The 11,230-nt window shown below is 67.8% G+C and overlaps 1 protein-coding gene across 1 annotated transcript in view; it reads right to left on the bottom strand.

Moving 5' to 3' along the window:
* Nucleotides 1-6,332: 6,332 nt before the first annotated feature.
* Arfgap3 (ADP ribosylation factor GTPase activating protein 3) overlaps nucleotides 6,333-11,230 on the bottom strand; it is a 31,681-nt gene continuing 26,783 nt past the window's right edge. Inside the window, exons 15-16 of the mRNA XM_048354271.1 lie at nucleotides 8,449-8,570; nucleotides 6,333-7,033 (exon numbers count right to left, since the gene is read on the bottom strand). Coding sequence (XP_048210228.1) covers nucleotides 7,016-7,033; nucleotides 8,449-8,570 — 140 coding nt within the window. The 3' untranslated portion in view covers nucleotides 6,333-7,015. The remainder of the gene's footprint in view (nucleotides 7,034-8,448; nucleotides 8,571-11,230) is intronic.

Here is an 11,230-nt window from a genome sequence, read left to right as displayed (position 1 = left end):
CCTGGGGGTCTGGGAAGGCTGCTCGCATCTGCTCGGCCGCGGGGGTAACCAGATTATTTTGGCATCTGGCTGGGCTCTGGCGGCTCCCCGCCGCCCTGCCCCCTCCCCGAGGCCCGGGCCGGCCACGCGAGTCCCCGCGCGACCCCGTGACCAGCGGCCCCACGCCGGCTTCTCTAAGGGAGCGCGAGCAGCTGAGCGGCAGGCCCGCCATTTCCCACAGGCCTCCGTCCTCAGCACCGTTCTCCCCACCACCGCCGCCATCGCCATCATTAGCACCCCACAGCCCCCGCCATCACCCTCGCCACCGGCACCCTCGGGCATTCCCGGAGGGGTGCACCGTGCGTCCTCCACCGCCCCCCCATCCTGCCCACTCTCTCCGAGGTGGGGGGGAGGTGTCCACATCGGGACTCATCCTGTCACCAGCAGGCAGGCTGTAATTGTGTGTGAGTGTGTGTGTGCGTGTGTGTGCGTGCGGTGTGTGTGTGTGTGCGTGTGTGCGTGTGTGTGTGTGTGTGTGCGTGTGTGTGCGTGTGTGTGTGTGTGTGCGTGCGCACACGCGCGTGGTCCTGGGCGCCGTCCCCAGCCGCTCCTGCTCAAGGCTGGCGCTCCGCCACCCGGACCACGGCTCGGCTCGTGGTGCCGCTCCGGTCCCGCGGCGGGCGGAGCGGGGTGGGCGCCATCTGGAGCCAGGCCAGGCCACAGGCGGCTTCCCCGGCCGGGGGGTCAGCCCCTGGCTTCGGTTCCCCGCCGTTTGTCCGTCGTGGGGCTTGAACTCGGAGCCCTCCTTGGAGAGGGGAGCCCGTGACCCCCACGGCACGCGATGACGCGCCAGGCCGGCAGAGCCCAGCGGCGATTCTGGCCCCGGTGGCTGCAGGCTCCGTCCCGGGCCCCACCTTGGGGTCTCAGCGGCCGAGCCCCGGCGTCAGGACAAGCGGGGCTGGGGGGCTTGGTGGATCTGACCAGCGCTGCCAGACCAAAGCAAACCAAAGCCACCCGAAAGCCACTGCCCCCCCCCCCCCCAGGGCCAGAGGAGCAGCCAGGCTGCCCAAGCGACACCGTGGCCGGCCTGCGGCCCCGCCGCCCCGCCTCGCGTGGGTCCCCCGCCTCGCATGGCCAGCCGTGAGCGGCGCATTGGCCGCGGCTTGTGCGCACGCCTGTAACCCAGCCACTCGAGGCCGGGGTTGAAAGCCAGCCCGGAGGTGAAGGGGAGCGGTGGCCACGCGGTAGAGCGCCAGCCTCGCGTCCCGGCCCTGAGTTCAAGGCTCTGGCTAGGCAAGCGTTCCTCCATCTGAGCCACGCCCCCAGCCCTCTTAGGGAAACTCTGGGTTTTTGGGAACTGGGGCTCACGGCGCAGCCCCGCTAGCCCAGCGCGCCTCCGCGCTCAGTCCACCCAGCGCTGCCATGCCCAGCTCCACTTCTTTACTCTCACGATTCCCTTCCATGCCTCATTTTACAGTCAAAGTTTCATGTGGTGTTCCCCCACCCCCATAATGAGGCTCCGGAACCGGCGATGCCCCACCCAGGTGTCCGTGGTGGCGCCCCCCCCCCTCAGATTCCGCCTGGGGTCAGGAGGTCTGTCCCGGCAGCAGGAAGCCCCATTTGACTCAATCCGAGATTAAATCTTGCTTGCAGATTTTTGCCCACAGGCAAAAACAGTCCAGTGACCTAGGAAAGCAGGGAGCTGGGGGCTGGGCCAGCCAGGAGAGGGGGGGGGTAAGGAGGGGGGTGGGAGGGGGGCTGGGCCAACCCGGAAGGCCTGGCTCCGCCCCATGCTGGCGGGGTCCCGGTGGCGGCCATGGGCAAGCCGGTCCAGAGACTGCTTGCCCGCTCTAGCTCCACATCTGTCCAGCTGTGTGACGTTGAGGGGAAACGTCCTGTAACACGGAGGTCGGGTCTGGGCAGTGCCATCATGGACTCCATCTTCACCAAGCTCTCCCCCGCACCCCCTCTCCCCCCCCGCCCCCCCCCCCCCCCAGCCTCAGGGTTGGGACTGTGCCCCGTGGGCTCAGAATCCAGGGAAGTTCCCCTTCGCTGGGAGAAGGTTGTGTCAGCTGCTGGACCACCTGAGTCCTGGAGGGCTCAAGGTTAAACCTGTGCCCTCCCGAGTGGGCGTGTCCGCCTGCAGCGTGGGAGCCCCCCCAAATCCCTGCGCCGATTCTAACTAGAAAGATGGGCTGGTTCACACCGTCGCCGTGAGGCGGACTGGGGCTCCACCGCCACCTGCGTGCGGCCTGGCGTGCGCTGTGAGTGTGGTCACCTCCTTGGCCACCTGCGCGTGGCAGGCTCAACCACGTGGTGTTTGCCTTTCTAACCCGACCCCGCGCGTGGCCCGGGGCGCGCGGTCCCAGCTCCCGGGTCTGGGCTGCGACCCTGGCCGGTCAGTTCACTTTTTACTTCCCCAATAAACCCATCTTTTTACTTGAGGCTGCCTCTGAGTGGTGGACTCTGGGAGGGATGGGGGATTCCCCCCCACCCCATTATAGTCCCTGTGCCTCAGTTTCCCTGCCGCAGAGGGTGCGGCCACTCTCTCCACCCTCATTGTCTGCGGGGCCAGGCAGGGGTGTTGGGGCGCCCAGTAGCTCAGTTCACACGGCCACCTGCCGCTCGGTCTTCTCCCCCCACTTCCCACCCAGGCCAAGCCGGAGGGGGGCTGGCACCTGCCCCCTCCCCCGTCCCGTCCCCGGGGGCTCCATTCCTGTTGCCCATGCCCCTCTAGGAGAAGGCCTTCCTTCTCCGGGTCGGTTTGTCTTGGGCAAGCCACTGGAGACTCCCGCAGACCAGGGCCCGCACCTGGGCCTCAGAAGCACTGGTGTCTTATTTCAGGTGTGGCCGCAGCACACCACAAACTCAATTCCCAGCCTGTGGGCTGGACCAGGTTCCCCGAGGAGTTCTAGAATGGCCTGGAGCCAGTACGGGTGGGTCGGCTCCACTGGGAGGGAGGGAGGAGGGACTTGGAGGTCCCGCGGCTTCTGACTATTAAGATGCAAGCAAAACACTCTTTGATACTGGATTACAGAGTGAATGGCTGGCGCTAAGGCAGCCACTTTGAGAACAAAGTTGACAGAGAAATGGATGGATGGGAGGACCAGGTTTTGACGGCCTGGTGGGGCCACACTCCATCTCCCACGGGAGCACTTCACCACGCGGGATGGTCCCGTGGGTCCGTCAGCAACTGAGCACAAACCACGGCTGACACAGAGCCTCGCCTGCGGGCTTCTCTCCTGCCCGCAGCTCCCCGATTTCCTGGGGTGCATCGGGGCTTCCCTTCTCCCTCTGCTGCTTCTTCACGTCATCTGACCTCGAACTCACTCATGGCCGCCAGGGTCCCCCTGCCCCACCCACACTTCCTCCCCGGCTGGCTTTGAACTGTGGTCCTCAGATCTCAGCCTCCTGAGTAGCTAAGATGACAGGTGTGGGGCACAGGCACCCCGCTTCTGCCCGCTGGCCGCTCCCCGCTCCTCCCCCGAGCTCCCGCCGCCCAGCCGCGGCCTGCCCGCCCCATCCCGCGCCCCTCCCTCCCTCCCTCCCACGCTGGCCTTGTCCTCGGCTTCTTGGCTTCCGTTTGACCTCAGCGAAGCCTTCGTCCAGTGACCGGGGCTCAGCTACCGCCCCGGCCTCCCCGGCCCGGCTCCCGGGGGCCACAGAGTCAGGGCCCTGGACTGCAGCGGGGGGGGGGGCGACCGGCTGGCGGCCACGGTGGAACCCGAGCCGGGCCTGAGGGCCGGGCCCAGGCCCGTGTGCCCGCCGCGAGCGGCCCGGGCTCCTGTGGTCCTGGGGGGCGGATGGGGCCCCGGCTGGCCTGGGACAGGAGGGAGGTGCTGGGGGGGGAGAGGAAGGTGGTGCTTGGGGCAGGGAGGGGCCCCGGGCAGCCGGTTCCGGCAGGATCCTGGCGGCTCGGCGGGATGAGTGCGGGCTAGGGAGGCTCTGTCTGTCCATCAGTCTGTCTGTCCATCGGTCTGCCTGTCCATCAGTCTGCCTGTCCATCGGTCTGTCTGTCCATAGGTCTGTCTGTCCATCGGTCTGCCTGTCCATCTGTCTGTCTGTCCATCGGTCTGTCTGTCCATCTGTCTGTCTGTCCATCGGTCTGCCTGTCCATCTGTCTGTCCATCGGTCTGTCTGTCTGTCCATCGGTCTGTCTGTCCATCTGTCCATCTGTCTGTCTGTCCATCGGTCTGTCTGTCCATCGGTCTGTCTGTCCATCTGTCTGCCTGTCCATCTGTCTGTCTGTCCATCGGTCTGTCTGTCCATCTGTCTGTCTGTCCATCGGTCTGTCTGCTGTACCATCTGTGCCAAACCCGCGGTCCAAGCCGCTGACTACCTGGGCTAGGTTTTTGGGGGGACGGGCGGAGGGACGGGAACGGGGGGGGGCAGGGGACGGAAGCTCCTCTCCCCCGGCTGGGGCGGATGGCGGCTGCAGGCCACCAGTGCCGCGTGGGCTCAGCTGCTGCGGTGGCGGGGGCAGGAGGGAGGGCGCCTGGACCGGCACCGAGGGTCCCAGACACAGGCGCCGTGGCCCTTACCGCCCCTCCCCCCCTGCCTCAGTGGCTCCTCCTGTCACCTCGCGGAGGCGGCGAGAAGCGAGTGCGGTGTGTGGGGGCAGCCGCGTTGGGGGTGAGGGGGGGCCGGGGGCCGGCGGGGGGGGGGCAGCGCCCGGCAGAGCGAGGCCTGCAGGGCTTCCTGCCCCGCGGGGGCTGGGTGCAGGCCCAGCAAGGGGGGGGGGGGGGAACCGCTCTGCGGCAGTCGGAGCTGGGTGCATAGACGGTGCCCCCCCCCCAGCGCCCCTGGGTTGTGGTCCCCCAGGAGCCCCTCGAGTCTGTGGGTCCCTCCTTCACCTTCCCAGCCACTGCCCCCGGGGCTGACAAAGGCGTCCGACTGCGAGACCCCGGCAGGGCCAGGCCCGCATCGCAGCCCGCAAGCCTGCCTTCCCCCTAGTCCCCCCCTCCCCCCTCCGCTCCCTCTCCTCCCTCCCCTCCCTCCCTCCCCTCCCCTCCCATCTGCCGGGTTTGGAACCCAGGGCTTGGTGCAGGCCAGATCTGCACTCTACCACCCAGCTACACCCCAGCCTCATTGGTTCAATTAATAGACCCTAAATGCGCTTTGTTAATTATTAATACCCATCTTAAGCCATGAACCGCTTACACAACACGTGTGCAAAGTGGAAGACGTCAGGCCCCGGATAAGGAGGCCAAGGAAACGAACGAATGCTTTCTCACCAAGTGAGCCCTTCCGTGGGGGCTGCGGCCCGGCCCGGCTCTGCCCCGCTCCGCACGGCCCCCCAAGGCCCCCCAAGGCCCAGCCCGGCTCTGCCCGGCTCTGCCCGGCTCCGCATGGCCCCCCAAGGCCCCCCCAAGGCCCCCCAAGGCCTGGCCCGGCTCTGCACGGCCCCCCAAGGCCCCCCAAGGCCCAGCCCGGCTCTGCCCACCGCAGGTGAAGCCCCAGCCAGTGGGGGCCCTGCGAGGAGGGCGAGTGCTCCGTGCCAGGGCTGGAGGAGGTGATGCGCACAGGGCCCCCCTCTCCCTCTGTGAGCGGGGACGGCTGTGGGAGGGGAGCGCGGCGGCACCCCACCCCCGCCCGCCCCCGCACTGGGTTTCCGTGGCTGAACCTCGAGGAACGATGGTGAGCTGAGCCGCCCCCCCCATAAAGCCAGCGACGGCCAAGGGGTGGGGGCTCGTCGGGAGTGAACCCGGGACTCCCGCCTCCAGGGCTGCGGGAGGACGCGCGCGTGGAGGTGAGTTCGCGGCCGGGGTCTCGGCACGTGGCCCAGGCTGGCCTCAGGGCCGGGGTGCTCCTGTCCCGGTCCCCGGGGTGCTGGGACCCCATGCGCGCGCGTGCCCGGCCCACGCAGGCTGCGCGCCCCCAGGCCCCATGCACCCCTGCGGCACACCGGTGACGCGGCCGCAGCGCAAAGCCGTGGGTCGGGAAAAGCCCCCGGCCGCGGGGTGTGCGGGGGGCGCTGCGTGTGGCACCGCGGGGTGTGCGGGGGGCGCTGTGTGTGGCACCGCGGGGTGTGCGGCGGGCGCTGCGTGTGGCACCGCGGGGTGTGCGGGGGGCGCTGTGTGTGTGTGCACCGCGGGGGTGTGCGGCGGGCGCTGTGTGTGCACTGCGGGGTGTGCGGCGGGCGCTGTGTGTGGCACTGCGGGGTGTGCGGCGGGCGCTGCGTGTGGCACTGCGGGGTGTGCGGGGGCGCTGTGTGTGGCACTGACGCGTCCGCGGGTTCCAGCTTGTAAGGGAGATTCACAAATCCCCGCTCGGAGTCCTTTTCCAGTTCATCACTTTCTATTTCACCGTGCGGGCCAGCGACCTAATGCTGTCCAAAACACAGCAAGGTGGCTTTCCCTGCTGATTGACACCCATCCTGCGGCTTGCTGAACACGGAGATGGAGAGGGGAGGCGGGACCCGCACCCGCACTCGGGGCCTGGGAGAGGGGACCCGCGCCCCGCACTCGGGGCCTGGGAGAGGCGGGACCCGCGCCCCGCACTCGGGGCCTGGGAGAGGGGACCCGCGCCCCGCACTCGGGGCCTGGGAGAGGCGGGACCCGCGCCCCGCACTCGGGGCCTGGGAGAGGGGACCCGCGCCCCGGCAGAGCGGGTCGGAACGCAGCCGGCCGGGCGGGGCCGCCTTCTGTGGGGGCCCTGGGTGGAGCCCCGTGGAGCCCCGGGTGGCAGGGCCTGGGTGGGGGGCGCACTGCCCCCGGCTAGCCTGGCCCCAGGTCGTCCGCGGGGAGCCCTTCTCCCCAGTCCAGGGAGGAGAGGGGGAGCTGGAGCCTCCATCCCCCTACGACTGGAACGGAAGACCCTAGGAAAGTAAGGCAGAAGGGGGTGCAGACATGCCAGCGGGAGTGAACACAGACAGACGGACGAGAAAGCGGCTACATCCACCAGAGGGGTCGGCCGAGGGCAGAGGGGGGCGTGGACCACGAGGGGCGCGGCGGCCTCCCACGCCTGCCGGGCTCAGCAGGCCGGGGCGAGCGAGCGGGTGAGCCAGCGTCTCCGGGCGGACGGGGCGGATCCGGGATCAGGAGCCGTAGCGGTCCTGCGGAGAGAGGCAGGGCCCCGTCACTGCGTGTGACGCCGACACACACGCGCACACGCGCGCACACACACGCACACACAGCGTGGAACCCCCGGGCCTCCACTTCCCCACTGGGGACTTGCGAAGGGGCCGTCTAGAAACGAGGGGTGGGCATCTGCGACTGGGTGGCAGCGACACCACAGAGGGGACAGCGCTGTGGCCCCTGGCCAGACCTGGTGAGGCGGGGGGGGGGGGGCAGGGCCCCAGCCTGGGGCGGGGGGCCCCCTCTCCCTCCCCTCGCCCGTGGACTCGGCACTGGGGGGGCCGGCGGCCTGCAGGAGCCACCGGAGGCCGCGTGGGTTCGGCCCACTCCCCGGAGCCGGGCGCCAGGCTGTCACGTAGAGAATCATCTCGCGGTGAGAAAAAGGTTCTAGAAACCTGCTTTCCACATGATCTGACAGGGCTTCATTGGTTAAATACAAGCGGGCCCCGTCGACTATAAGAGATTGACACACACTCTCTATGCCTCGGTGGGCGATCGTTCACTTAGAGCTTTCTCTTGTTTTGGTCGGTCGTGGGTCTTGAACTCTGGACCAGGGCGCTGTTCCTGAGCTCTTCAGCTCCAGGCTAGCGCTCCACCACTTGAGCCACCGTGACACTTGTGCTTTGCTGGTGGGTAACTGGAGATGAGAGCCTCATGGACTTTCCTTCCCCCTTCCCCGGGCTGGCTTTGAACCGAGATCCTCAGATCTCAGCCTCCTGAGTAGCTAGGATGACAGGCGTGAGCCACTGGCATCTGGTTCGAATTATACTTCTTTGAGGTGGCGCTGGGGTTTGAATTCAGGGCCTTGGGCTGGCTAGGCAGGCAGGCGTTTGACTACTTAGGGCGCGCCGCGCCCTCCTCTCGGGCAGTCACGAAAGTACATCTTTTTCCTTCCACAGAGCGAAGGTCTCCGTGGTCCCCCTCGGGAGTGAAGCCTGAACCCAGGGCCTCGCGGGCACCCCCAACACGGAGCCACACCTCTGACTTTGCTCAGGCTTTGGTTTGAACCTCCAGGCCCAGCTCTGTCTTAGTGGGCCTCGAGCCACAGTCCCCGTGACCTCAGCCTCCTGAGCGGTTAGAATTACAGGGGTGAGCCACAGCTCCTGACTTGGAGACGAGTCAGAGAGAGAGAAGGGCAGGATCTGAAGCGAGGCAGGAGGAGATGACAGGGAATCTGTCAAGAGCTTCCTCTTCTAATCTGGGGGGAGTCGGTCGTTATTATTGTCATAGTGTTATTGTAGTGTGGTGGCATTACACTGGGGGGACCTGGACCACGCCCGGCCCTCGGGGGCTGGATCTGGAGGATCTCGAGCTCGAGGCTGGACTAGGAGGCTACGTGGCGAGGTGCCTGTGTGTGTCACGGGGCCGGGGCGTGCGGGGCGCCGTGGCTGACCTGAATGGACGTCATGACTCCGTTGGCGAACACGGACAGCTTCCCCGCGACGGAGCGCACGCCCTGCTTGAACTGGGCCATGTCGGGGGCGCTGGGCAGCACGCTCGAGAGGTTGTAGTTTCCTGTGCACACAAGAGAGACCGCTGCTCGTCCCTTCCTGGGGCTGGCAGCAGGGGGGCGCACCGGGGCACCCCGGCTTCCCGCCCGGCATCGGCGTGGCTCCTGTGCTAGTCAGGGCGGGGCTCTGGGCGCAGAGAGCAGCTGGCTCGTCTGTGGATTCACGGGCCGCCGCTTTCCGGGGCTTCCTCCCCAGGCTGGGTCACGTGCCGGGAGCACAAGAAAGAGGAGGGGCAGGTCCCCCGCCCCCCGCCAAAGTTCTGAGAGTGGTCAGGGGTGACATCCCTGACGGCCTCCCTGCCCCGGCGGCCCCCGCACGGACGGGCTGAGCGGCCCCGGTGGGCGGGGCTGGGGTTGGGGGGTCCCGAGGGGGCGGGGAGCCGCCCAGGGCTCCACAGAAGGCTGGGCTGAGAGTCGCAGGGCCAAGCCAGCCAGGGCAGGAAAGGCCACGAGACTCTCACCTCCAATTAACCACTCAACGCCGGAAGCAAGCCAGGCCCCTGTGGCTCACTCCTATAGTCCCAGCCACTCGGGAGGCTGAGATGTGAGGACGGTGGTTCGAAGCCAGCCCGGGGCAGGAAAGGTCACGAGACTCTCATGTCCAATGAACCACCAGAAAGTCACAAGAGGAGCTGTGGCTCAAAGTGGCAGCGTGCTAGCCGTGATCACAGAAGCTAAGGGGCAGTGTCCGGGCCGAGTTCAAGCCCCACAACCACCAAAAACAAACAACTGTCAGAAGTGGGGCTGAAGCTCAAATGGCAGAACGTTGGTTTCTGCAAACGAGCTCGGGGGCCCCGGCCCTGCACTGAAGGCCCCGGGCAGGGACAAAACCCAAACCAAGCCCTTGAAAGACGCTCTGGGGGGAGGGCGGGGCGGGGGGGCAGGCACACTGGGGGAGGGAGGCTGTGCTGAGCCCAGAGGCCTGGCTGCTGGGGGGGGGGGGTGTCGCCCTGGGCAGAGCGCCGGGCTCTGTGGGGGAGGGGGCAGCACGACTCCTCGGCGCTTCAGAAAATGGATCACTAATGGAATATCAGGGCCAATTTCCCTGAAATGGAGAGAAACCAAGAGAAAAAGCACTTCCAGGATGATGGGAACACTAACGTTAATGGAGGGACCCCGGGCGGCTCCTTCTGAGACGGGGTGCCGCCGGTCACGCGCGGTGCTGTCGGATGCACATGCAGACGGCCATGGCCACGCCGCCCCCGCGTGTGCGGTGCCACCGCGCCCCACAGACCACGCGTCCCAAGGCGGCCACCGAGGCGCCGGGCCCATGAGGCGTGGGCCCTGGGGACCGGGGCCCCACGGCATCCCGGCACCCCAACAGCCTGCGTGGACTGGATGCCAGGACCCCCTTTCTTGGAGGGAACGGGCTGGAGGGTGAGGGGCTCCTGGGTTCCGGCTCTGCTCTGCCGCTGGGACCCAGGTGTCCCTGTGCACCCCCAGACCAAAGCAGTCGCCATGTCCCTGGACTTATTTCCCACCCAGTCCTTCAAGCGCCCCTGGTGAGGGGGGGAATCCCCAAGAATCCCCTCGTAAGCCCACAGCCTGGTGGGGTGCCCCCCGAGAGCAGCCCGGGGCCCCTGGTGAGCTCACAGCCTGGTGGGGTGCCCCCCGAGAGCAGCCCGGGGCCCCTGGTGAGCCCACAGCACCACATGGAGCCATGGTGAAGGGGAAGCACAGCCCGGGACATGAGTTCAAGGACAGGGGGCACAGGCCCGTCCCTCCGAGCCAGCTCCAGCTTCCTGCTGAAACGCCCTCTAAATGAAAAGTAAATATTTAATAAGCCCAGGTCCGGGGCTCACAGTTAGGGCACTCCTTGCAGACGTGTTTGAGAGGAGGCTCGGCAAGAGGGGGGAGGAGGTCCCGTCCCACCGCCCGTCAGCTCTGCGGAGCCGGGCCGGGTCTCGGGGCGATTGTGCCCAGGGGACACCCCCTAGAGACCTCGTGGCTCTCCAGACCACGGCTTGGGGCGAGTGGACCTCTCTCCGGGGCGGGACAAGGCCCGGGGCAGCTAGCGTTCTGCCCGGGGCCCGCTCCGGGTTGTTAATCAGCAGTGATCTCTTCCAGGCACCGGGCAGGAAGGCACCCGTGGCCAGCACTGATCTCTGCAGGGCTCGCCTGGCTGCGGGGGGTGGGGGGGGAGGGCGGAGGGGATGTGGGGCGCTGGAGCCCCTGGGGGCAGCAGGGCGCCTCTGTGCCAGCGGTGAGTCCCAGAGGACGCAAGCCCAGCGGCCAGGCCTGCCCCAGAGTTTGCCTCGGAGCAAAGGCCCCAGCCCCGGAGGCTCACCCCCCCCACCCGCCCCCCCTCCCTGCTGCCCGCCTGCTGCCCACCGCCACGCACACCACAGCCAGGAAGCTGGCGGTGCCCGGGTCGGTGAGGGCGACGCTGGTGTCAGCCATGCCCGACACCCACAGGGAAGGCCCGGACCTCCGGCCACCGCCATGACCTCTGCTGAGGCCTTGTCACTGCATGCAGAAAGCCTCGTGGCCACCCACAGTGTCACCGCATGCACAAGGCCTCGTGGCCACCCACGGTGTCACCGCATGCACAAGGCCTCGTGGCCACCCACGGTGTCACCGCATGCACAAGGCCTCGTGTCCACCCACGGTGTCACCGCATGCACAAGGCCTCGTGGCCCTCCTTCCACAGAGCAGAGCACGGCGG

This window comes from Perognathus longimembris, chromosome 1 (assembly GCF_023159225.1).
Source record: "Perognathus longimembris pacificus isolate PPM17 chromosome 1, ASM2315922v1, whole genome shotgun sequence".
Classification (NCBI taxonomy): domain Eukaryota; kingdom Metazoa; phylum Chordata; class Mammalia; order Rodentia; family Heteromyidae; genus Perognathus; species Perognathus longimembris.
Note: the sequence above shows the minus strand (reverse complement) of the source record. Positions and strands in the feature narration are given on the sequence as shown.